The sequence below is a fragment of the Anolis sagrei genome, chromosome 1 (genome assembly GCF_037176765.1).
Source record: "Anolis sagrei isolate rAnoSag1 chromosome 1, rAnoSag1.mat, whole genome shotgun sequence".
Classification (NCBI taxonomy): Eukaryota; Metazoa; Chordata; class Lepidosauria; order Squamata; family Dactyloidae; genus Anolis; species Anolis sagrei.
The window spans coordinates 84,662,905-84,689,242 of NC_090021.1; the positions used below are offsets into that span (position 1 = coordinate 84,662,905).

The following is a 26,338-nucleotide window of genomic DNA, read 5'->3' on the forward strand; positions in this document are numbered from 1 at the left end:
CCCTCCCTGGTTTCCCGGGGACTGAAAGGCACCTCAAAGGCAGGCAGCCCAGGAACAAAGGAGAGGCCCATTGCCATCCCGACGCAGCTTGGGAAGGAGGGAGGGCACGCACACAAACAAACCAAAAAAACAAAGAAAGCGGAGCGCATCCTCTCCAGTTGGACACAGGCCTCGCTTCCGAGGAGGAGAAATATTTGATTAGGGTCCGTCCATCCATCGATCGCCTCCCTTTCCCTTTTTCCAGACCGGATTTCGAAGGGAAAGTGGCCCCTGCCTTGGGCTGTGCGCTCTCCTCCTCCTCCTCCTCCTCCTTGCCAAGGGCGTAGAGCTTAGGCGTGGCTCTGGGAAGCTTTCATTTCCTCCGCATCGTTTGCCTCCCTCCCTCCTTCCCTCCCTCCCTCCTTCCATCCATCCCTCCATCCTTTCTCCACCTTCTACTACACTCGCGAGCGCGCGCGCGCACCCACTCGTGTGCTCCAGGCCGTGGTTTTCTCCTCCCTCCCTCTCCCTCCCTCCGACATTGGTCCTTCCTCGCGTGGAAGCGGTTCTTCCTCCAGCCCGGAAAAATAAACGCTAAGGTAAGAGACCCGGCACCCATTCTTTCGACCCAAGTGAAACAAGTTCTGGGTTGTTTGATGGGGCAAGGCGTCCAAAGAAGCGCTTCTTGGCGCTGTGGACAAAAGCCAATTGAAGAGAGGAAGGGCTTCAACGCATTGGAAACAAAACTAGACATAAAAGTAACTCGAGGATGAATATAGGATGATTCTCATAGAAAGCCAAGCTATAGTGATGGTGCGTGTCTCCCTTTTGTGTCTCAGTCTCCCCCCCCCCCCCCGCCCTTGACAGCTTGTCTGTCATTGGGAAACCCGGCAGAGAGTCTCCCTGGGTCTGCCAATGCCCTCTCCACCATGTTGTGCACCATGTGGGGTGCTTGGAATGCGATTTTCCTGCTTCTTGGCAAGGGGTTGGACTGGATCGCCCACGAGGTCTCTTCCAACTCTATGATTCTAAGATTTCTTTGAACATTATTCAGTCCATGAAAAGAGAGGGCAAAAGTGAGAGAGACAATGAAAGAAAAAGAGAAAGATGGAGATGTGTCACTTGCAGCGCCCCTTGGATGGTTGGTGTTCACTGCCTGGTAGTCAACACATGCTAGATGTGGAAATGGGGGCCTCCAAGGGGTCACCTTTGGCAGTGACCCTTTTCTGGGAGGAGGTGCGCTGAAGTGTAACTATAACTGTCAAAACGCACTGATGTGAATGGTCTGTGTAAGGGTGCATCTACACCAGGCAGGGGCAAACTTTCTAACTTGGGGGGACACATGCTAGTACTCCTTGCTAGGAGGACTGGCTTCTCAGTGATGGAAAAGAGGAAGGAAGGGAAGAAAGGATGAAGAAAAGAGAGAAGGAAAGACAGACAAAAGGGGGGAAGGGAAGGAGGGAGGAAGAAAAGGATGGAAGGAAGGGAAGGATAAAGGGAAGAAAGAAAGAAGGAAAGATGAAAGAGAAGAAAGGAAGAAAAAAGAGAAGGAGAGAGAGAGGGAAAGAAGGAAGAAGGAAAGGGTGAAAGGGAAGAAAAGAAGGAAGGGAAGGATAAACAAAAGAGAGAAGGAAGGAAAGATGAAATAGAAGGCAGGAATGAAGGAAGGAGGAAGAGGGAGAGGGGAAAGAAGGAAGAACAAAAGAGTGAAAGGGAAGAGAGAAGGAAGGAAAGACAAAAGGGAAGGAATCTATATGTTTAGATTGTTTTATATTTTAATGAGATGTGTTTTATTGTTTACCTGTGCAGAACTGAATTTTTGCCGGATTTGTAAGCTGCTTTGAGTTCCCTTCGGGGTTGAGAAAGGCGGGATAGAAATGAAGTTAATAAATAATAAATAAGGAAGGAGAGAGAGGGAAGGAAGCAAGGACGAAAGGGTGGAAGGGAAGGATGGAAGAAGAAAGAGGGAGGGGAGGGAGGGGAGGAGGAAGGAAAGAGAAAAGAGAAGGAAGGAAGAACAAAAGGGTGGAAGGGAAGGAGAGAGGGAAAGAAGGAAAGAGAGAAGGGAGGATGAAAAGGTGGACGGAAAGGAGAAAGAGGAAAGGAAGGAGGAAGGAAAGAGAGAAGGAAGGAAGGATAGGATAGTGAGAGAGAGAGAGAGGAGGGCCTGAGAAACGAGCCCAGGGGGCCGCATCCACCCCACTCGCCTGGGTTTGCCTATACCTGATCTGCACTATAGAATGAATGCAGTTTGAAACCACTTGAACTTCCATGGCTCAATGCTTTGGAATCCTGGGAGTTGTAGTTTTAAAAGGTTTTCAGCCTTCTCTGCCAAATAGTGCTGATGCCTCACCAAACTACAACTCCCAGGATAACACAGCACTGAGCCATAGCATTTCAAGTGGTGTCAAACTGTATTCATCCTTAAGGCTGACAATGCTGGGGTTTATTGAAGTGGGAGGGTGGGAGTGTTACTTATAAGCCAGAGTTGGAAAGAATGTAAATCCCCAAATGCTTGCATTTGAAAAGCTTTTGTGGGGAATATGCCCCCCCCCCTTTAAGTTTCTTTTTCATAAAACAAGCTTGGATGTCTGATTTAAAGTCTGTCATTGTAAAAGCTTGCAAGTAAAAGTGACATTTGAGTCACTTTCAGTGAGGTGAGCAACCAATAATGCTGAGAAGTAGCTATGAAGCCCTTTAGACTGCAGTCTCTGATAGACTTCCTTGGGGATTATTTAACTTTGGAGGGAGTTACTTTTAAAAGGAATATGCAGAGCTGCACTTCTTCTCCATGCTGTCAGCTTTGCTAATAGATGTGGGTCTACTGATGGCTCTATTGTCCCTTCTTCTGACACACCCCTCCCAATGTGATGACTCATACATAGTTGTCTCTGACTGCACTGTAATAAGTTTATGATGTTTGGTGCTTTCAGTAGTTTATCTAAAATCAGATTTTTATTCAGCCATGATTTTTATGAGACAAAGGCTCCGCAGTGTTGGCACATACACAAATAATGTCACCATCTTGCGTATTTTAGCATATATTGTGTTATTGTTAGCCAATGCCAATTGAGTTTGTCTGCATGAGTTAACTATGAGTGCACACACATATAGTATAGACAGTATCTTACACATTAGATGAAATGATGTTGAGATTAATAGGGTGTAGTAAAATCATACATTTCTGAGTTCAGAAAGACTTTGGGTAGAGAGGATCATTTTACCATATGTACGAATATGCATGAGAGAATTAACACAGTGGAAGTGGCTTGAAGGTTGGATTAGAATATTTGGAAACTAGGATTTCAATTCCTGCTCAGCCACAGTGATGAATGAATGAATGAATGAATGAATGAATGACACAGGGCAGATCACACTTTCTCAGCCTCAGATGAAGGCAAAGGCAAACTCCTCTGAACAAATTCTGCCAAGAAAAATCCCACAATTGGTTTGCCTTAGGGTCTCCATATGCCAGAAGGTACAGAGCAGCAACACTGTCACACACAAAGAACCAATATGGTGTAGAGGAGTATTGAACTCTGGAAGCCAGGTTTTGAACCCCTGCTTGCTGTGGAAACTCACTGGGCAAGTCACACCCTCCAACCTCAGATGAGGAAAATGGCAAATCTCCTTTGAACAAACTTTTCCAAGATGTGAAAAGTGGAAGAGAGAATGTCTAACTAACTGTTCTTGGGCTTTCATCCCTCACCATTGCTATGCTGGAGAGGGCTGATGAGAGTTGTCAAATCAATTGTATTTGGGGAACATGTCCCTTATTGTCACATGTGGCCTCCAAACCTGCTTTGGGGGGGAGGGGGATTAACCCATCAAGATTCTCTGTATTCTATCTCAAAAAGGTTCAGTGTACCCACAATCAGTGCAATATTCAAACCAATGAAGGTTGCTAGATGTTCGCTATGTATTATATTCTGTGGTTGTTTTATATTTTTTTTAAAATTGTTGTTATATTTTAACTATGTTGAATCTTGGACTTGTCCCCATGTAGGCCGCCCCGAGTCCCTTGCGGGAGATAGAGGCGGGGTACAAAAATAAAGTTATTATTCTTATTCTTATTAATTATAACCATCTGATTCTGCTTTTGATTTCTCAGGATCCTTCCTCTGAAATCCTGGGATTCTCTGCTAGATGGCTCTGATGAACCACCCATGAACTACAGCTTCCTAGATATACCTTGAGTTCTCACTTCCTGTCTTCCCTGTTTTGGGAAGTGTAGTACAAGGGAATTTGATCAGAGCTCTCCAGGGGAGAACTGTAGCCACTTCAGCAAACTAGAAACCACAAGGATGGAATCATAGTGGTGAAACTGGTCCCAGTTGTTATAAATGTGTGTGTGGCTGCATTAACTACCAAGGGCAGCAATCCCTCTTTTAAATAGACTGGAAAGCCACCCTAGGACACTTTAATTCACTGGATTCCTGGCTAATCCATTTGCACTATATGGCAGCTATGATACTTTTAAATAAACACCAGTGTTAGCCATTTTTCAATGCAATTTTAACTGCTTTTAATGGTATATGTTCAATGTTTACTTGTGTGTTAGTTTACTGTCTTATTGGTTTATTGCTACTTAGTTTCCATTTCAATGTTTAATCTTTTCATTATAAGTTTATTATTGCGATCGTGCATTATTTTGCATGATTTCTGATGTGTTTGTACTTTTATAGACAGACATTGGATGTTTGCCTGTCTCTGTGTGTAATCCACTCTGAGTCCCTTTTGGGAGAGGGGGTGGTCTAGAAACTTATTATTATTATTATTATTATTATTATTACACCAACACAGTTTAAATTAAAAACAAAATTTTCCAAAGTCAGATGAGAACCTCCGACCACTTTGTGATGTTGCTGTTCTTTTTGTGTATGTTTATATTTTGACAGTAGTTCCTGCAAGCCTTTGGAGGGTGCCAGAGTTGCTAAATTGGACTTTCCACAATTGTTTGCTATCTGTTATATTCTTGAATTTTGCCTCTGGCAGGTGCAGAGTTATAGGGAAATTGGTGTAAAGTGACTTGAAACATAAAGGAAGTGGGCTGAATGCAGGGTGTCCACTTTCCAGGACATGGTGAGGATAAGACCCCCAAATTGATGGATCCATTGCTCAGGAGTAAATGGGTCAAGAAATGCATGGGTGAAGAACTCCTTATAGAGGCAGTTCACTTCTACATCTGATGCACCATTAGCCAACCTCGTGGAGTGGTTTGGAAAAACTCCCATTGGGTTTTTGTGAGTTTTCTGAGCTGTATGGCCATGTTCCAGAAGCATTCCCTCCTGACATTTCACTTGCATCTATGGCAAGCATCCTCAGAGGTTGGGAGGTCAACCACTGAGGATGAGAAGTCAACCTCTGAGGATGCCTGCCACAGATGCAGGTGAAACATCAGGAGAGAATGCTTCTGGAACATGACCATATAGCCCAGAAAACTCACAACAACCCAGTGATTCTGGCCATGGAAGCCTTCGACAATACATTTCCTATTGGGTTGTTGTGAGTTTTCCGTGCAGTATGGCCATGTTCCAGAAGCATTCTCTCCTGACGTTTTGCCTGCATCTATGGCAGGCACCCTCAGAAGTTGGGAGCTCAACCTCTAAGGATGCCTGCCATAGATGCAGGCGAAACATCAGGAGATAATGCTTTTGGAACATGGCCATATAGCTCGGAAAACTCCCAACAACACAGTGATTCTGGCCATGAAAGCCTTCGACAATACATTTCCCATTGGGTTGTTGTGAGTTTTGCCTGCATCTATGGCAGGCATCCTCAGAAGTTGGGAGGTCAACCTCTGAGGATGCCTGCCATAGATGCAGGCGAAACGTCAGGAGAGAATGCTTCTGGAACATGGCCATACTGTTCGGAAAACTCAATAACTCAGTGATTCCGGCCATGCAAGCCTTGGACAATACATCAACCTCCCATTGTTCGGTGGAGCTCATTGTTATCTCTCTCTCCTTCCCCTCGCCTCTGTCTCTCTGTGTGTCTATGTTCCTCCCTCCCTCCCTCTCTTTGCCTTTGACCGGCCCCATCCCTGGGGCGCCCTTCGCTTCCCTCCCCCTTCTTTCTTTTTCTCCCAGAGCCCCGTGAAGAGGCATGGGACCTTGCTTCCCTCAGCCATGAGCCAGGCGCCCAGCGGCGGTTCTCCCGGGGGGGCTCCTCCTCCGGCCGCCTCCCGACTCCTCCCGGAGGGAAGCAGCAGCAGCAGCAGCAGCCCCCGAAGCAAGCAGCAGCAGCAGCACCGCGCCTCTTCGCCGGGCAGACCCAGAGACCCGCACGCGAGGCAGCCCTCCCCGGCCTCCAAGGCAAGCTCCGCCCGCCAGGCCCAGCAGCAGCAGCAGCAGCAGCAGCAGTCCAAAGGCAGCCGGGCTAAGGCAGCAGCAGCAGCTGGAGGAGGAGCAGAGAAGCCGCCCCCTGCGGCGCCCTCGGGAGCTGTCCAGGCCGGGGATGGTGCTGAACCTTTGGTCCAGGCCGGAACCAGCGGCGCCCCCAAAGCCAATCCCGACAAGCGAGACGCGGAGAGGGAGCGGGACAGCCAATCCCAGGGCCGAGCCGGGGCCCAAGGCCCAACTGCGCCACCTGCCGGCGGCCCCGGGAAAGGCCGGGCGCTGCCCGCGACGGGGGGCGGCTACTGGAAGGAAGGATGCCTGCAAAGTGAGCTCATCCAGTTCCACCTCCGGAAGGGCTTGGCGGCGGCCGCCCAGATGCAAAGCCACGGAGGGCAGCCAGGGGATGGCACCCGGGCGGAGGAGCAGGCCCAGGCCCCGCTCCCCACGCCGGCGGCCCCGATGGCAGGCAGCCCAGAGGCCAACGGGCAGGGCAAGGCCCTCGGAGGCGCCCTGAGCGCCGCGCAGCAGCAGGAGCTGCAGGACGAGGTGGAGAAGCTGTGGGAGGAGAACGAGGCCCTCAAGGTGAGCAGAGGGGGGGGGGGGATCAAGCCTTGGATGAAGAGGGCCAGAGCCCTTGGTCCTCTTCATCCGGGAGCCCTTTGAGAGGAAACAAAGACCTATTTGCCCTTCTTTTCGATCTATACACAGAAAATTCTTGGTCAACCAGCAGCCAAGGGGATTGGTAGATGCCTCCAATAAATGTAGTTTAAATAGGCCTAGCTAATATTATATCCCAGACCTGGACAAACTTAGGACCTCTGGGTGTTTTGGACTTCAACTCCCACCATTCCTAACAGCCTCAGGCCCCTTCCTGCTTAGGCGGCTGAGGGGGAAAAGGAAAGGGCCTGAGGCTGTTAGGAATGGTGGGAGTTGAAGTCCAAAACACCTGGAGGGCCCAAGTTGTCCCATGCCTACCGAACCCCATACTATACCATACCATAACCTCTGTATTATTGATATTAAGATTGGAATGCAGTAGTGTAAAAGCAAATAAAAGATAAATGTAACTAAATATCAGTTGATTTTATTCATAATTTTTATTTAAAATATTATTTCTTCAATTTTCTTTTGCCGGTTGCTTAAGAGTTCTGATTCCTTGAGTTCTGGTTAACCGAGAGTCTACTGTAACCCCCCCCCCCCCGAGAAACATAATGCATCATTATATTGGGTTGCTGTTATTTTTCTGGGGTGTGTGGCCATGTTCAGCAGTATTCTCTCCTGACATTTCAGCCACATCTACAGCAGGCATCCTCAGGGGCTGTGAGGTCTATTGGAAACTAGGCAAGTGGGGTTTATAATAATAATAATATTAATACAGTAGAGTCTCACTTATCCAACCTTTACTCATTCAACGTTCTAGTCTGTCTCCCACCCAGAATAATATCCAGGGAGAAAAAAGAACCCTTGTCTATTTTGGTGCTAAATTTGCAAATACATTAATTACTACATAATGTTACTGTCTATTGAACTGCTTTTTCTGTTGATTTGTTGTAAAACATGATTTTGGTGCTTAATTTGTAAAATCATAACATAATTTGATGTTTAGTAGGCTTTTCCTTAATCCCTCCTTATTAAGATTTTTGCTTATCCAACATTCTGCCGGCCCATTTTTGTTGGATAAGCAAGACTCTAATAACTTTATTTTTATAACCTGCCTCCATCTCCCCAAAGGGACTCAGAGTAGCTTACGGGGGACCAAGCCCAATATAAACAAGGTTGCAAAATAACACAATTAAAACATGTAACAATCAACAATATTAAAACAATAAAACCAATAAAATCTAAGGCATCATAAAACATAACCAAACAGCAAGCGACCAACGGCCACGGAAAGTGGGTAGGTGCAGATTTGAGACTAATAGGGCAGGACAGGGTTAGTGCAACCTAAACTGTAAGGCCAGGGGCTGGGAATAAAGTGCTGGAGGTCCTACCAAAAGATGAGGGCTAGGCAGACTTGATCAGTAATTGAACTATTATTTGAAGGCATGTGGGAACATCCAAGTTTATATATCTGTGGAAGGTCCAGGGTGGGAGACAAGCAGACAAGTGTGAATGTTGTCTGCCTCAAGCAGTCAAGAGTTCTTTCTCCCACCCTGGACATTATTCCACAGATATATAAACCTCACTTGCCTAGTTTCCAACAGACCTCACAACCTCTGAGGATGCCTGCCATAGATGTGGGTGAAACATGGCCAGACAGCCCAGAAAACTCACAGCAACCCAGTGATTCCAGCTATGAAAGCCCTCGACAATACGTTGTTATTATTATATTGTTTGCAAAGTCAGTAATTTTCCAGTACATGACTTATGCCACCCATTGAAATCAACTCCTCCTACCCTTCACCATTTAAAAACAATAATTACAATTAAAAATAGATGTTAAAATGGACTGCACCTTTCACCTTAAAGGCATTGGACAAAAATATTATTGTCAACCTGCTAACTTCTTCTCTTAAGCAATTTCTTTATTCTTCCTTATTGCTGTTCTTGTTTTAAGGAAATAATATGATTTTTTTAGTCCTCCACCTTGGCAACACTCTGTGCCAACAGCACCAGAAGGGAGTGTTGCTGCAGTGGGTTTCTGCTGCCCTGTCTCCTGGGCAGATGCCATCCTGTGACATCAAGAGGGCCTCCCTGCTCCAGCCTATAAAGTTGTGTGGACACAGTTCAAGTCCATTAAGAAAGGTGTTTGAGACTTGGAGAGGATGGGTTTCAAGCAAGACATCTGTAACTAGTTATGGTAGGACAGGGTGGACATCAAGAGTGCAACAAAGTCTCATTTCAAAAGCAATTTAACAATGAAGAGTGGAGTGTCTTTTTGTGAGGAATAATGCTTTCTAGGTATTATTCCTCACAAGTTTCTCTTTAAGGACCTTTTATGGATATTATTGGCCATATTATAACATTGTCTTAATAACCTTTTAAAAATTTGCCTTCGAAGAACGTAATGAACACAAAACCAATAATGCAATGAATTGGTGTTTCAACACAGTAGATCAAGTTCTAGATCTCTCTAAAAATATAGTTGCCCATTCCAATGGGTAGTAAAATAGTAAGGAGTTGCAGACCCTCATTCATTTGACTATGATGATAAAAGGAGAACTCCAATACCCTGTTAAATCCCCATGGTACCTTAAGAATTGTAAAGCATGTATTTCATTTTGGTGCCCATGATAGCTGTGAGGTACGTGTCACTGTGTTGCCAGGATGCTTGTTGTGTGTCAGCATGTGAAAGAGATCAGGTGGGCTGGTTGGTGTTTAAAGTTGTTGCTGATGTGTCTATTTTGTGTCCTACTTTGCTTTTCTCCATCCATTTGAACTAACATTTATCTGGTGTGTGTTTTCACTTCTTTCCCACTGGATACCAGAATGAGATAGATGAGCTAAGAACAGAGATGGATGAAATGAGAGACAGTTTCTTTGAAGAAGATGCCTGCCAGCTACAGGAAATGCGCCATGAGTTGGAGAGAGCCAACAAAAACTGCAGGATCCTTCAGTATCGTCTTCGCAAAGCAGAGCGCAAGAGGCTTCGTTATGCAGAGACCGGAGAGATTGATGGAGAACTTCTGCGTAGCTTGGAGCAGGATTTGAAGGTACTACAAGGTCAAAATTGGCAAATAGCTATGGGAGCACTGTGTACCTGGATTTCTAAATTTATGTATTTATCATATCAGAAGGGAATTGAGGGTACGGTTATAATGTATTTAAAAAACACAAAGTTTACAAACTTGAAATTATACTAAATGTCCTTTGACCAGTAGCTGGCCACTTGGAGTGCCTCTGATATAAGAAGGTCCCCCATTGTACATGTGACAGGGTCAGACTGCATTGTAATAGGTGGTCTGTGGTTTGCTCTTCTCCACACTCTCATATTGTGGACTCCACTTTGTGGCTCCTTTTTCTAAGGCTGGCTCTGCATCTCTAAATGGAAAGGTAAGATCGCTTGATACATTATTTGCCCTGTAGCTTTGGAAGGGGAATTGCAACGGCTTAGTCTCATTTTCAGCCCTCATTTTGAGATAGCACTCATACAGTTGTGTATCCTGGATTGGGGAAGTTTTATTCTTGAGGTGTGGTTATTTCTATCTCTCAGACAACTCCACCAACATACCCAGTGGCAAGGAACTATGAGTGTGGTAGTCTAAAACATCTGGAGGACTAAATATTTCCCATCCTTAATTTTCCCCTTTCAAATCACTAGACAGCAAGTTCACTGGCACTTTAAGCTCTTTAGCCTTGATACTTTTTATTGCTGTGCTCTGTATAAAACTATTTATGGCTTTGTAAAGGCCATATAGCCAAAATATAATATAGCCTGTGAATTCGCTTTCTAGTTATTTTAAAGGTCTCAATTAAGGGTGGAAAACATCTAATGACTTAGATAAAGGTTTAGAGGACATGTTTATCAAGTTTGCAGATGACACCAAATTTGGAAGGATAACTAATTTTCCAGAGGATGTGATCAGAATTAAAAATACTTCAACAGAGTAGAAAGCTGGGCCAAAACGTAACAAAATACATTTCAAAAAGGACAAATGTAAGGTACTACATTTAGGCAGAAAAAAATGACATGCACAGATAAAGGATGGGTGACACCTGGCCCGACAACAGTCTTTGTGAAAAAGATCTTGGAGTCTTCATGAACAACAAGTTGCACTTGAGCCAAAAGTGTGATGCAGCATCTTTAAAAGCCAATGGGATTTTGGGCTGCATCAAAAGGAGTATAGTGTCTAGATTGAGGGAAGTCATGGTGCCTGTCTATTCTGCTTTGGTTAGTTCTCACCTGGAAGATTGTGTCTATTTCTGGGCAACCCAATTCAAGAGGGATATTGACAAGCTGGTAGATGTCCAGAGGAGGGCAACTAAAATGATCAAAGATCTGGAGACCATGCCCTATGAGGAGCAGCTTAAAGAGCTGGGGATGTTTAGCCTGCAGAAGAGAAGGTTGAGAGGAGACATGATGGCCATGCATAACTATGTGAAAGGATGTTATAAGGGAGAGGGAGCAGGCTTGTTTTCTCCTGCCCTGGAAACTAGGACTCGGAGTAATTACAGGAAAAAAGATTCCACCTGAACATTAGGAAGAACCTCCTGACTGTAAGAGCTGTTCAGCAGGGGAACTCAGTGTGGTGGAAGCTCCTTCCTTGGAAGCTTTTAAACAGAGGCTGGACAGCCATCTATCAAGGGTACTTGGATTGTGCTTTTCCTGTATGGCAGTGGATTGGACTAGATGGCCCATGTGGTCTCTTCCAACTCTATTATCCTATGACTCTAAGAAAGCTTATCTTCCAGTGTTTCCCAGTTGAGAGATATGAAAATGTAGAGCTAAATCGTGGAGTACTTTTAAGTGAAGAGAATAGCAATGTGCCTAAGTACAGAAGAAGAAACAAAAATCTAGGCCTTATTATTATATGCTGTTTTTCCTCCAATTTTGTTTTTGTAATTTTCTTAAATAAGAAATTTTGTCCCATATCAGTGACATGTTAGTATTGAGGGGCAGTTGTTCTAGATTTTAGATTATATTTTATCACAGTTATAAAAATGCTGACCAATGTCCATAAAATAAATTCAGTGCCTTGAATAGTTCCTTTAAAATCCGGACTAAAACCTGTCATCAATTCACTGCCCACTGACAGACACCTACTGTTTTTTGGGTTTTTTTTGTGACAGTATATATTTTATGAAAGGTATTACAGGGTTCATGTTATGTAGTTAAATAATATTTTGCTTCATTATAAATTCTTCATAGATAATTGCAGTTCCTGTAAGAGGCAGTGAGTCACTCACTTGGTCTTTTCTGGTAAATAACAAGTTCCGGCTTGCTTGCTGGCAGAAGCTTTTGTTTTGTTTTGTTTTGTGTTTTTGTTTTGCTTTTGAATTGTTGTAATTCTGACCTAAGTACTTCTGTATACATATCATTAAAATCAGAACTTACTTTTGAGAAAATGTGAATCTGATGATGCTATGAATATAACCAGAAATTATTTAGAGTGTTATAATTGCTAGCTGGATGTTAATAAATGGCTGTGAATATGAGGGATAATTAGATCTATAGATCTGCCTTTTAGAATGGAATCTCATTCCTTACTTTTTTAAAAAAAAATGGTTATACCAGAGCTCCCTGAAGCTAGATAACTGTTGGCAAGATACATAATACTTCTGTTGATGTGTCCCAGCCATTTAATATGAGGATCTGTGATAATCTGCTGAAGTGTCCAGGGCCAATGCCTGTGTTGAAAGAACCTTTGGGTGTCTCTTCACACATAAGGTCCTTGGAGCAATGATTTAGAAACTCCCTCTTTTGGAAGAAAAGGTGGGAATGGCAAAGTCCCCTTCCAAGGCTGCAAATGTGCCAAAGAGAGGAACTGGACTGATTTCCACTCACTTTTCTTTTTCTTCAGAACAGAGATAACACTTCATGAGATAGAGGTTATTCATTTGCCTCACTACTCTCCTCATTTTGCTCCAGTTTCCCTTCTTGGGCAGAAGAAATGGCTCCTCATCTTTTACTATGGGGCAGATATGCACTAGTGTCAGCAAAAAGCTGAACGTCTGACAGTAGACTTTCTCTTGCATCTCCAACTGGAAATCTGAAGAGATTGGCTGGGATTCAGTATGGTACAGCATATTGTTGTAATATTGCTGCAAGTGACACTATCCTAAAAGTGTCCACTCATTCCAGGGTGGATGAGGAGTAGGAGGAGGGAAGGCCAAAAAAGCATCTGGCTAAGTCACTGTACCCAGATGCAAGATGATTACTTCATCTGCAGAGATATTCTGCAGTTCCCCCAAAGATGGCTATGGAAATATGCAGTGGCTAACTGATCCATTGTCTTTGGTTGTGAGAGAAGGTGGGAGAGAATATCAGCTGCTAACAGGAAGGGAGACCTACACAGGTATAAATGGACTTATACCTTCATGTACTATGAATAGAATACTAGTCATTGTGAATGTGAATGCACAGGGTCAGCAATACTGCTTTTTAGCTATCAACCTTTCACTTTTGCTGCTAGATTATGTGTGCTACACATTAAGGGAAGTTGAAATAGTTTGAAATGACAGAACAAAATACACTTGAAACATCTGGGCAAATTCTTGCTAGTGCTACCCCCTTTCACTGGGTTTGGAGGCTGTTTGGTTAATCAGTCAATTACAGTGCCAACTATAATCTTAATGTGAAGATATTTCTATCAGAAAACAAAGCAAGCTTTCAAGTGTAGGTCTGTTTGTTGGTTAGGATTATATCTTGTTTTATATATTCTAGTTGAGACTATGAATGAGATTTAAGATACTGCTAAGAATATAGGGATAGATATATAAATGGTCTCACTCATTATAAGGTAGCATCCTAAGTCCCTGTGTTGTTTTTCTAAATGTTCAAAATATTGTTCCTTTTAGGTGGCAAAGGATGTTTCAGTGAGACTTCACAATGAGTTGGAAAACGTGGAAGAAAAACGCACTACCACAGAAGATGAAAATGACAAGTTACGACAACAATTAATAGAAGTAGAGATTGCTAAGCAGGCTCTGCAGAATGAACTTGACAAGTTGAAAGAGGTGAGTGTTTGCTTTGGGGGAATTGTGGGATGTTGTCAGGTTTCCTTTCTCCAAACAGAATGCCACTGTTGAAGTAGGAACTAGTGTTCATCGTGGCAGAAGATGTCAGAACTTTGAACCATAGAGATTCTAAAATGAGTCAAATAGCTCCATTACTGAAAAGGGGAACATCATTTTAATAAATGCATCAAATAAATAAATAAATTATTTTGATAAACTGTAAGCATATTTGAGAAGACAGTGTTTGAAATACGAAGAAGCTAGCTTCTGGTCTTACATACTGTGATTGTTTTAATTAAATAGAATGCAGACTAGCAATTCTGGATCTTTTCCCGTCATCCTGTAAATTCATGAAATCCAGCTTTTGAATTACCCTTTGGCTTGTGGATTAATGCACTTGACAGCTGTTGACTTCCATTATTTGTTCTTGTTTTGACAAAACTCTCGATAATGGTTTCTGTCATTCTTAACCTTTGGTTAGGCATAACAACATCTGAAGAATAATTCCAATAAGTCTTTTTTCCCCCAGTAATTTCTTTAGTTACCTTGTGCCTAGCTTTTTTCAAACAAGTCTGACATTGGATTTACACTGTGCAGCATATGTTTCTTCTGATGTGAAGTTTGTTATTACCAGCACCTATGCTTTAAGAGAGGAGAAACTCTTAACATTATTCAGAGTAACTACTCAAGTTGTAAATGGAAATTTCTAATAAAATACAAAGCCTCATCCATATTTTGTCCTGATGATACAAATAGGGTTCTGGGTGCTTCTAGAAGCCTACTGAAAGCATGACATGTATTCAGAATCTTAATTTAGGAAATGTCAGTATTCACTCATTAATTCACTGTTGAATCACCATTGTTTGATTTTTATGATTTCCATGAAGTGGACAAGCAGCTGAATAAATTTTGCTTAGTTGTTCAGCTCTTTGTTTTATATTTCCCAGTGCAGAGATAGCAAATAGTCAACAGTCAATACCCTTCCTCAGCACTTTATCATTTCTTTACCATCACTTATCTAGCACTGTTATCTCTAAGGAAGTTTTTTTCTTCCCAGAGGTATTGTTTTGCTCTACAGTCCATGGACCATTTCTTCCATTTAGGCTTCTTAGCCATAATCTAGCACAGTAGATATGCTCTTTAAGAATCCTCACTTCACCCCTGAGTCCTAGATGAATTTCCATTTCCACTGATGTGCTCAGTATACACAGAACTCCAAAGGGCCACTTTTCTGCATGGCAGGGGATTGGACTAGATGGCCCATGTGGTGTCTTCTAACTTTAATATTCTGTGATTCTATGATTCTTGTTACAATGTTGCATCTTCACAATTCTGGTGGGATCATCCAAGTCACAATTCAGACTATCATGTCACATATCACCCCTGACTTCCAATGCCTCAGGTTTCTGTAGAATGAGATCAGTCTTGATACCCTGACCACTATGTCAAGTTTCTAGTTCCAGGTCTCTCCAAGAATTCTTCCACTGACATACAGTTATGCTATAGCATAACCTAGATGGATGGCAAATGGCTTAGCAGGGAAGCATTCCTACCCTTTCACCAATGGACTCCAATCTCTCTTTTCAGCCAATTGTATTTACTCATTTATTTCATTTATACCCCACCTTCCTTGATCTGAAAGGAGACTCAAGGCGGCTGACAAATCCGGCAAAAATTCAGTGCCGCACAGGTAAACAATCTCATAAAAATATAAACGATCTATGCATATGAACAATTAAAACTCATAACAATCTATCAAAACAGATTAAAAACCACATATAAAATGCTGAGTCATGATCTCATTCCCAAATCGTTTTCCAAAATTCATAGTCCATTTTTCAAGCTGTTAAAGTCTCATTCCATAGTTTCCTATTCACCAAACACCTATGTAAAAAGCTAGGTCTTAAGTCTCTTTCTAAAAACCAGGAAGGATGGGCTTGCCTGCTGTCACTGGGGAGGGAGTTCCACAGTCGAGGGTCCACTACTGAGAAGGCCCTGACTCTCATACCAGCCAATCGCGCTAGCGAAGAGGTTGGGATGGAGAGCAGGGCCTCCCCAGCTGATATAAAAGCTCTTGTAGATCATAGAGAGATACATTCAGATTGGTATGTTGGATTACAACCATATAGGGCTTTATAGGCCAAGACCAGCACTTTTGTAGTTTCTGCTTCCCCACAAAATGATATTAAGACTATCCTCTGACCACAATCAAATCAAATCATCACTGCCTTTGACTGCATTCCTACAAGAAAAGACCAGTGGAAGCAAGGCTCCCAGATGTTATATAGTGCAGAGCAAAAAAAAAGAAAGAAAGAAAATCTGTACAAACAGATTATCTCCCTTCCTTTTTCTCAACTTCAAACTACAAAGTCAATGTAAAAATATATCCAACAAGGTCATTAATTCAAGTTAACTCTTAAACATTACTGGAGTGCCATTTTAGCAGGAACATCATATTTCTGATTAAATTTAGAAATTCTAAGATATTGCTGATACAAAGGTGCACTTTGGCTGGAGTCCATTCCATGCTACAAAGAAAGGTTGTCTTGAAGATGTCAAAATTCAGTTGCTTAGACCTGTGGTTCTACACTTGCGGGTCCCCAGATGTTTTCACCTTCATCTCCCAGAAATCTTAACATCTGGTAAGCTGGCTGGGATTTTTGGAAGATGTAGGCCAAAACACCTGAGGACACACAGGTTGAGAACCACTGGGCCTTAGACATTCCTTTAGGATACTAAGTTGTGTGTAGGACTGGGTTCTTGTACCTTTGATAGCTATCATGTCCTGGATTATGATTATGATGATTATTATTACTATTATTATTATGTTTCCCTCCAATATTGGGGCCCAAAGTTCAAGAAAAGGTACCATAAAGTTCCATTATGAAGATTCCCCCCTACCTCCCAAACTACACCTTTCAGCTGCTGCTATCCACCAAGATTTCCAGTGAACAGCAGAGGGAGGACAGAGAAGGTGCCCATCAGTTTTGTGCTTTCACCTTTAGAAACACAACTGAACACTTCTTTATGCCCCCCTGCTTTCCATTGGCAAATACATAGCTGGTGCAGGGCTACCACAGCCCAAAAAAAAAAAGGTTTTGTGAGGTGAAGTACAAGAAATGGTATAGTTCCACCTGACAGAACTGTACCTCTTTCTGATCCATGATCTGTTAGCAATTAAAGCTACAGGAATGCTGTCCTATACTCAACCAGGCAACCCTATTTCCTTTCAAAATTCACTTTTGTTTCTCAAGGTAAGATTATTATCAATAATAATAGTATAATAATAAAACTTTATTTATAGCCTGGCTTATCTCCCTTGGAGACTCAAGGCGATTTCCAAACAAAAAGTGGCAAACATTCAATGGCATAATAAAAACCAGGCAGACAGACCAAATTTTAAAAAGTCAAACAACATCAATATAAACTTATAATAGCTAGCCAAAAATAAGCACTGAAATAAACATAATGAATATCATCAAACACAACACAATAAAATCTAAACAACTAAAATGCATTAAAAGTATAGAAAGGTTTACAGAGGCCAACAGAGCCAAGGTACATTTCCAGTATCCAAGTGCGTTTGTATCAAGAACCTAGAATGGAAACAGCTGCCAATTTCCACTAATTTGCCATGGCCCAGCAATATTTTAATGCCACATGCCTCAGCTTGGTGTCTTCCAGAGGTATTGGGCTGGGATATATCTGGAAGGCACCAGCTGTTTCCGTGTGTGCACTAAAACAGAGATGGAAAAAGAGAAATCAACAATATCATTGTTTAAATCTTGTAGATGTGAGCTGCCCTCTGTTTACCGATCTACACAAAGCCTTGTTTGTGTAGATCAGCACATTACTGTAATCTAATTGGGAGCTATGTGCATTTTAGTTGTTTTTGACTTAGGTCAACCCTAAGGCAAAACAATCACATGGTTTTATGACAAGATCTGTGCATGTCTCAATTTTCAGTTCATGAAGTCTCAAATGTTCCCAGTGCTATCAAAAATTGTTGCTTTTTTGGGCCTTGATGCTCCTTTGTTTCCCACAAATGATTGAAAACTGCTGCAAAACGTGGTTTTACCACTACAGCTCTCTGGAGCCACCATACATCTTAGGATTGTTGTTATTGTGTGCCTTCAATTTATGGCAATCCTAAGGCAAACCTATCACAAGCCTTCCTCTGAAGCTGAGAGAGTGTGATTTGCCCAAGATTGCTCCATGAATTTTCATAGCAGAGCAAGGATTTGAACTTTGGTCTCCAGAACCTGCTACAGATAAATCTGGTAGGGGCCTTCAAAGGTTTGATTCATTTTGCACTAAATGGTTCCAAAAGTTAACATCTTGAAATGATCCAAGTTCCAATTAAGTGAATCCAGAGCTGTAGCTGCTGGTTCTTCTCTAATAGCAATTTGCATGTGTACAAGGGGCAAAGTTCTCATCTGCCCACTCACATGAGTCAGTTGTCAGAAGTTGTGGCTGTATTTGTACTTGTGTGGGGTCAGATATTGCTTCCTGCTTACAACTGATTGTTCGGATACCTCTCGGTGGAGCCATTCACTAAAATTTAAAACAGCCCTTAGAATCTGGAAAGCACTCTCTCTCCGTACATTTTATTCAGTTCCTATGAAACATAAAATAGATATACCTGTCAAATAGAGAATATTGAAATACCATATAAGTGTCACATTAAAGACACACTGTCTGGGCAACTTTTATTGATACCTAAATTTAGATAGCGTAAGTTTAAAGCATAACTGACAGTGAATGTCATGGAAATTTAGGAACCCCCGGTGGCGCAGTGGGTTAAAGCACTGTGCGAGCAGGACTGAAGACCGACAGGTCGCAGGTTCGAATCCGGAGAGAGGCGGATGAGCTCCCTCTATTAGCTCCAGCTCCTCATGCGGGAACATGAGAGAAGCCTCCCACAAGGATGATAAAACATCAAAAATCATCCAGGCGTCCCCTGGGCAACGTCCTTGCAGACGGCCAATTCTCTCACAACAGGAGAGGTTGCTCCTGACACGACAAAAATAAATAAATGGAAATTTAGGCTTACATGCACTCTTTAAGTTCCAAATAGTAATTTATTTAAATATCACATTATCAACTTCTCATTAAGACAGTGAGTCTATATTAATTGGGGATAATTGTTGTAGCTCTCAGGGCAGCTAGATTGTGTTCCATCCTAATTTCCAGCGTGAACCCACGCAACTGCCAATCTCAGGGCACAACTAACCATTTATTTGATAAACACAAAAGCAAAACCAATCGTGTGGTGGGAGCAAGAGATAATTATTTTGACCGTGGGCATGTCCAGCAGTCCTTTCTTGTGGTAAGCTTGTGTCTCAGCTTACAATGTACCATTCTCTGTATCTTCTTAGGCAAATATATTAAAAAAATCAAAATTATAAATGTAACCCAGGGTGCATCTACACTGTAGATCAATGCAGTTTGACAGCACTTTAGTTGCCTTGACTCGGTGCTATGGAATCCTAGGTGTGGTAGTTTTACAAGGTATGTAGCCTTCTCTGCCAAAGGTTCTGGTGCCTCACCAAACTACAAATCCCATGATCCTATATCATTGCACCATAGTAGTTAAAGTCATGTCAAACTGCAGTTCTTACATAGTGTAGACCCACCACCAAAGTTGTGCTGGAATAATGCTCCATAGAATTCTAGCTGAAATTGTTAATTCCTTGTCTTGAATGCCTGATTTGTCTAAATATTCAATCAACTTGTGCTATTTCAGTTTTATTTGTTTGTTTATTTTTCGCCTGGGAGATCTTAATGTTTCATCTGAGAAGTCTTGTGTATAAAATTTGAACATGATTGCTTCCTGCACATAAAAGTTGAAGATGATTGCTTCGGGGGTTTTTTTCGCCTTGGCTCAGTTATTTCAACAGTTTTGTACAAAATCCTGATTGCAATTAAATGCATTATTTGGCCCGTTTGTGTCTGGGAAGGTTTTTGTTTTGTCTCCTTGTGAAATATTTTTAATATTTAAAGCATCCCCAGATGTACCTTATAAATAACTTTTCAGATTAAATTTCCCAGAACCATCCAGGCACCATGGCCAATAATAATAAGCTAAAATATATTTTACACATTGTTTACGTATATTCCTGGCATTTATAGTTTGCCTAAATTAAGACTTTGTTTTTAAGATATATATTATTATCATTTGTTATCTAGAGCACAGTTCTTTTTTCTTTTTCTTTCCTTTTCTTTCTTCCTCCATCCCCGAAAGACAGGGCAACAGCAGCACCAGCAACTAAACAACTAAATGGCTAAAAATGTTCATGTTCTTTAAATGGCAGGTTGGTAGATCACTTTTCACACAGATATTTACCATATTTGATCTTTCCCAGCAGTCAATGAAAAGAAGAGGAAGCAAAGACCTGCAAAAATCAGAAAAAAAGTCACAACAGACTGAAGTGAGTTCACATGATTCTGTCTATGCTATGCTATGGTACCATTCTATAATCTGGAGGAAGAAAACATGTAGTTCTCCAGATATTATAGGACTGCAACTTCCAACAGTTCTAGTCAGCATATTCTGTGGTAAAGAATGATGAGAATTGCAGTCATGGGTGCAAGTTGTTCACTAGTCAGCTATGGTGGAGCCAGGGCTGTGCTACATCAGCCATTTTCTAGTCCACAACCCAAATATTTAAGTGTGTGTTAACATCTAAAGCAGTGCTCTTAGCTAGGCAGGTATGCAGTGCCATGCCTAAATTTTATTTTATTACCTTCAGCTATTATTTATATTATGGTCATTGATTGTAGAGGAGTTGTTAGAATCTATAATCTTTTGATTTAGTAGTGAGAGACTATGATTTTTATTTCCATTACTGTATTATCTTGGGAATGAAGTAATGGAATTATTATTATTATTATTATTATTATTATTATTTACTACTACTACTACTACTACTACTATAGTATCTGGAATTCCAAAATATTCCAAAATCCAAAATTGTCCACATGGATAACTGCAATTTACACAAAATGTTAAAGATATTATAAAAATTACCTTCATGGCCATTTATATAAGGTATATATGAAACTTAAATTATTTTTTGTTCCAACTTGGGGCCTGTGCATATATGAAAATACAAGTACTATATTCCGAAACCTTAAAAAATCAAAATATTTTGGCTCCCAAGCATTTTGGATAAGGGATACTCAATCAGTACTATTATTTTGCTGAACATTACCAAGGTATCATCATTTACAGCACAAGGATTCAGATCTTGCATCAAATGATAAAGTGAAAAGTTCCAGGCATACCCTACCTTTAATGTATCCATATCACCCAACATAATGTACTTCTCCACACATCACAACATGGGCATTTACTGGACAATTATAATTATCATCATCTTTATTATATTATTTAGATCACACTTTTATCCCGCAACCAAGATGCAGTGGAGCGTGCAGAACAGCAGCAGAGAACATTCCAACTATGTGTCTGTGATGAGATGCAGAGTGATGATAAGGTTCTCTAAGACCTCAGGAGGGCCCTTGGTAAAGTTCTTCACAATGCATACTGCTATAGACACAAAGTCGGAAACTTCACCATCACTACCCCCCTTTCTCTCCACCAGTAAACAGGTATTTTGGTAGAGATACTGTAGGTCACAGAAAGTGAAAGATTGCAGTTTGAGAGAAGTATTGATCATTGCAGGAAGGAGGAAAATAATTTGTCCCCACCTGCACAAGCACACATCGAAAGGCTAGAAGCAAATGTATTTCAAAAATGGAATGCCACCCACAATCATTATAATATATGTAGTCTCTGTGGAGTTAGGCTATTAGGTTTCAAGAGGAATCACACTTGTGCTACTAAGATAGATGGGAATACTCTCATGAAACACCTTGGGTCTCTGTTCTACACATTTTGTTGAATATTATCAAATGTTTTCAAACTGTATCTAAAGCTGCTATCAAATATTCTTTCCTTTTATAAGGAGGACAGTGAAGATCTGAAATGCCAGCTACAGTTTGTTAAAGAAGAAGCTACCCTGATGAGGAAAAAAATGGCCAAAATAGACAAGGAGAAGGACAGATTTGAACACGAGCTTCAGAAGTATAGGTCCTTTTATGGCGATCTGGACAGTCCTTTGCCAAAAGGGGAAGCCGGGGGTCCTCCTACCACAAGAGAATCAGAACTTAAGCTTCGTCTGAGGTTAGTTGAGGAAGAAGCCAATATTCTGGGTAGGAAAATTGTGGAACTGGAAGTTGAAAACAGGGGGTTAAAGGCAGAACTTGATGACTTAAGAGGAGAAGATTTCTCAGGGACAGCCAATCCTCTCATGGGAGAGCAGAACGAATCTCTGTCTGAGTTACGACAGCATCTGCAGCTGGTTGAGGATGAAACTGAATTGCTGCGGAGAAACTTGGCGGATGCAGAAGAACAAAACAAGCGCATTACAGCAGAGCTGAACAAGTACAAATACAAGACAGGGGCTCATGACACATCAAGACACCATGATAGTGCCAAGACTGAAGCCCTTCAAGAGGAGCTGAAAGCTGCACGCATGCAGATCAATGAGCTCAGTGGCAAAGTCATGCAGCTTCAGTATGAAAACAAAATCCTGATGTCCAACATGCAGCGTTATGATCTGGCTTCTCACTTGGGGATCCGAGGCAGCCCCAGGGACAGCGATGCTGAAAGTGATGCAGGAAAAAAAGAAAGCGATGATGATTCACGTCCCCCACACCGCAAAAGGGAAGGGCCCATTGGTGGAGAAAGTGACTCAGAGGAGGTCCGCAATATACGGTGCTTGACCCCCACAAGATCTTTCTACCCTCCCCCGGCAGGATGGCAGAAAAGCTTCACAGACCGGCAGCAAATGAAGGACATCCGGTGTGAAGCAGAACGCTTGGGAAAGACGATAGATCGGCTGATTTCAGATACCAGCACCATCATAAGCGAGGCAAGAATTTTTGTGGCCAATGGAGACTTCTTTGGACTTATGGATGAGGAAGATGATGGCAGTAGGATACGAGAACATGAACTACTGTATCGGATAAATGCTCAGATGAAGGCATTTAGGAAAGAGCTCCAGACCTTCATTGACAGACTGGAAGTTCCAAAGTCTTCGGAGGATCAGACTACAGATGAACCTTTGTCAGTGAGTCAGGTAGATTTTTACTTAGCAAGCCATCTAGGTAAAATGTTTCAGCCCAAGATGAATTGTGGCTATTGTATCAACAGTTTCATAAAAGGTTTATGATATGCAGGGGTGGGGTGAGGTCTTAAATTTCTGAGGCTTAATTTTAAACATTCTAAACCATAATTTGCAACTTAATTCTAATATCCATTCAATGTGACATATAGCTAAACAGAGCTGATGTTAGAAGTTAGGATAGCTGAATACGGCTGCTCTTCCAGGGTTTGAATAATTACCATTTTTGGACTATATGTTGGTTAGAGTTATTGAAGACACAGTACCAAAATATATTCCAAGCTCTACATGAAACACAACTTTGTACCAAACCTTTTACCAAGCCACGTGGTTGCTGCTCCAATTGAACACCAGCTCGCTTGTCTGTCCTTTCTCTTGGGTTGGGAAAGATGTAAGCATAGCAGCAAAGGTAGTAATGTTGGCTTTGTCAACCTGCTTACTCGCATTTCTGTAAATAAGTAGTAGGCAATGACAATAATTCCTCTTCCTTGGTACCATCATTTGCTTCCTCTGGACTTGTTCACCCATTGTTTGCTGTTACCTTCAGTGTTAGTGGAATGAGGAAAATCCTCTGGGTTGTAGCTTACCCTTTCAATGAGCTCTCCATGGTGCTACAAACCTACCTCAATTCAGCACCTCAAATGTTTATAGACTAAAATTCAGAGCATACACGTGGCTTTTTTCTAGCACTGCCACTGATTTATACCTGGAAAGCAAGTATGCAGTACTGGTGAGTAGTAGCAGCTCTCAATTTTTCACTGAAAAGAGTTTTCACTCCATTAAAAATGTATTGCCCAGGGAACTGCAGAAGAAAAGTAGAAAAATATTTTGCAAATTCATCATCATTATATCAGTGTAATAAGAAGCACTGTCTAATAAGAAGAGGGTTCAGATAGAGATTGTATTACTGTTTGTTCCAGAGTGTGAATCTGTGAGCAAGAGAATTTCTACTCCTTCAGTTCTTGCTACATTAAAAACATTAAATTCCTCTTAAATTGTTAACTAGATATTTGGCGGAGTCCTTTGTAATCAACGCAAGAAGGTAGAAAGAATGAAATCAAGAAATAATTATAAGGAAAGGCATAATCTGAAGCATATGGCCTCAGATATCGTTATAGGCAATTGAAATGTTTGAATAATTTTGAATTAAAAAAAATAGCTGGGTTACACATAACTGTATGCCATAAAATGTAAGGAGTTTTGCTGTTGGTACTATATGGGTACTTCAATCATCAGCATTATATCTCTACCCTTAAAAAGCCACCACTTGCTGGTAAACAATCCTGTTTACTGGGCTTAGCTGATAAGAATTTGTTTTTCAAATTATATAGCTAGCCTATTTTCTGGCAGAGTTTCTTCCTTAAATAATGATGGAACTTGAATAATCAAGAGAAACAGATTGGTAACTCCAAGCAGTCTAAAAGAGTCACTTTTGCCTGCACCATGTAGTTAACTCAGAGATTTTTCTTTCCTCGAGATGTGGTAGTGGCATTTTAAAATGATCACACATAGTTTTGGAGATAAGTTTCTCACTGGGCTTTGAAGCAGAAGCAGTCTTCTTTTGAGCAATAGAAATGGGAGACAACTTGGAAAGTTGTCTTCAGTCTTTACAATATGTTTTAAAGAACGGGGCTGGATAACAATTTGGTGTGATCCAGTGGAGGAATTCAGTTTGAACTTTCTCACATGCTTTGCATCAAAATAAGAAATATTTGTAGAGCCATTCTCTTTTATATATAAGTTGCCATGGACTCTTTTGTCTTTGCTGTCTTGGCCATTCACAGATCTTGGTAACAGTGTTAGGATCATTATGAATTATGATTAGATGGTTCAGTCCAGAAAATGCAGTATACATCCTGCAATGTTTTCTGCATGTGTTTCTAGTTTACTAAATGTTCCAAATGTAGTGCAGTGGGAGAAGAGAGGGCTGTTTAAACTATCCCAAAAATTGCATGCTTTGTTTTCTCTTAGTACAGTGTTTCTCAATCTGGGGGTCGGGACCCCTGGGGGGAGTCACAAGTGGGTATCAGAGGGGTCACCATCAGAAAACACAGTATTTTCTGTTGGTCATGGGGTTCTATCTGGGAAGTTTGGCCCAGTTCTATCGTTGGTGGAGTTCAGAATGCTATTTGATTATAGGTGAACTATAAATCCTAGCAACTACAACTTCCAAGTGGCAAGGTCTATTTTCCCCAAACTTCACCAGTGTTTGCATTTGGGCATATTGAGTATTTGTGCCAAATGTGGTCCAGATCTATCATTGTTTGAGTTCACATTGCTCTCTGGATGTAGGTGAACTACAACTTCAAAACTCAAGGTCAATGCCCACCAAGCCCTTCCAGTATTTTCTGTTGGTCATGGGAGTTCAATGTGTCATATTTGGTTCAATTCCATCGCTGGTGGAGTTCAGAATGCTCTTTGATTGTAGGTGAACTATAAATGACAGCAATTATAACTCCCAAATGACCAAATCAATCCCGCCCCCAACCCCATCAGCATTTAAATTTGGGCATATTGGGTATTTCTGGTTCAGTGAATGAAAATACATCTTGCATATCACATATTTCCATGACAATTCATAACAGTAGCAAAATTACAGTTATGACATAACGGGAAAAAAATCATGGTTGTGGGGTCACCACAACATGAGGAACTGTCTTAAGGGGTCACAGCATTAGGAAGGTTGAGAAACACTGTCCTAGTAAGTCATATATTCTACAAGTATCGTATTGCTTAGCTTCTCCAAATGAAACAGATGAACTGAAGAGTAAAATTAAATCATAGAAACTGCCAGAACCCAAGAAACAGGACGCATTTTTTTCTTTTAAAATTTCCAGTTATCTGAGACCCAAGCAATGCTGCTGTTTTTCCTCTTGTAATATTGCAATTGCACTTTCATTAACATAGCATTATCTTGTCTTTGTATTTGCTTTCCCAGATGTTCCAGCCTATCATTTTACTTATTCTCATCCTTGTATTATTTTCATCCCTTTCTTACGCAACAATATTTAAACTTGTCTTCCTTTTCACGCTGTTCTTTGTGCTGTAGATCTTTTTCATTGTTTTTACCATTCATTGTAGTATTATTTTCAGTTTGTTTCATTTTGTCCATCCTCTCAAGATAAGAAGTTCAAGAGCTATAGTTTCTGTAGTAATCACTGCTATAAAAACACTGAAGACTACTCATTTGAAAGAATGGAAATCAGCTATCCT

At 41.4% G+C, this 26,338-nt stretch overlaps 1 protein-coding gene across 2 annotated transcripts; it reads left to right on the forward strand.

The window, feature by feature from the left end:
• Positions 1–26,338, forward strand: MTCL3 (MTCL family member 3). 2 transcript variants are annotated; one of them, XM_060753314.2, is made up of 7 exons: positions 1–578; positions 6,069–6,899; positions 9,746–9,970; positions 13,776–13,934; positions 20,300–20,365; positions 21,905–23,080; positions 26,064–26,338. In XM_060753314.2, the coding sequence occupies exons 2-7, from the start codon at positions 6,108–6,110 to the stop codon at positions 26,172–26,174; spliced, it is 2,529 nt and encodes an 842-aa protein (XP_060609297.2). In that variant the 5' UTR covers positions 1–578; positions 6,069–6,107; the 3' UTR covers positions 26,175–26,338. The 2 variants fall into 2 exon arrangements, with proteins under 2 accessions (XP_060609297.2, XP_060609298.2); XM_060753315.2 differs by having other exon boundaries at positions 21,905–23,071.

What these genes read in the sequence shown, in the direction of transcription:
- MTCL3 (XM_060753314.2), top strand. Translation starts at nt 6,108, where the DNA reads ATGAGCCAGGCGCCCAGCGGCGGTTCTCCCGGGGGGGCTCCTCCTCCG. An exon ending in AAAAGTCACAACAGACTGAA is followed by an intron (nt 20,366 to 21,904) that starts GTGAGTTCACAT and finishes TCCTTTTATAAG; the next exon opens with GAGGACAGTGAAGATCTGAA. An exon ending in AACCTTTGTCAGTGAGTCAG is followed by an intron (nt 23,081 to 26,063) that starts GTAGATTTTTAC and finishes TTGCTTTCCCAG; the next exon opens with ATGTTCCAGCCTATCATTTT.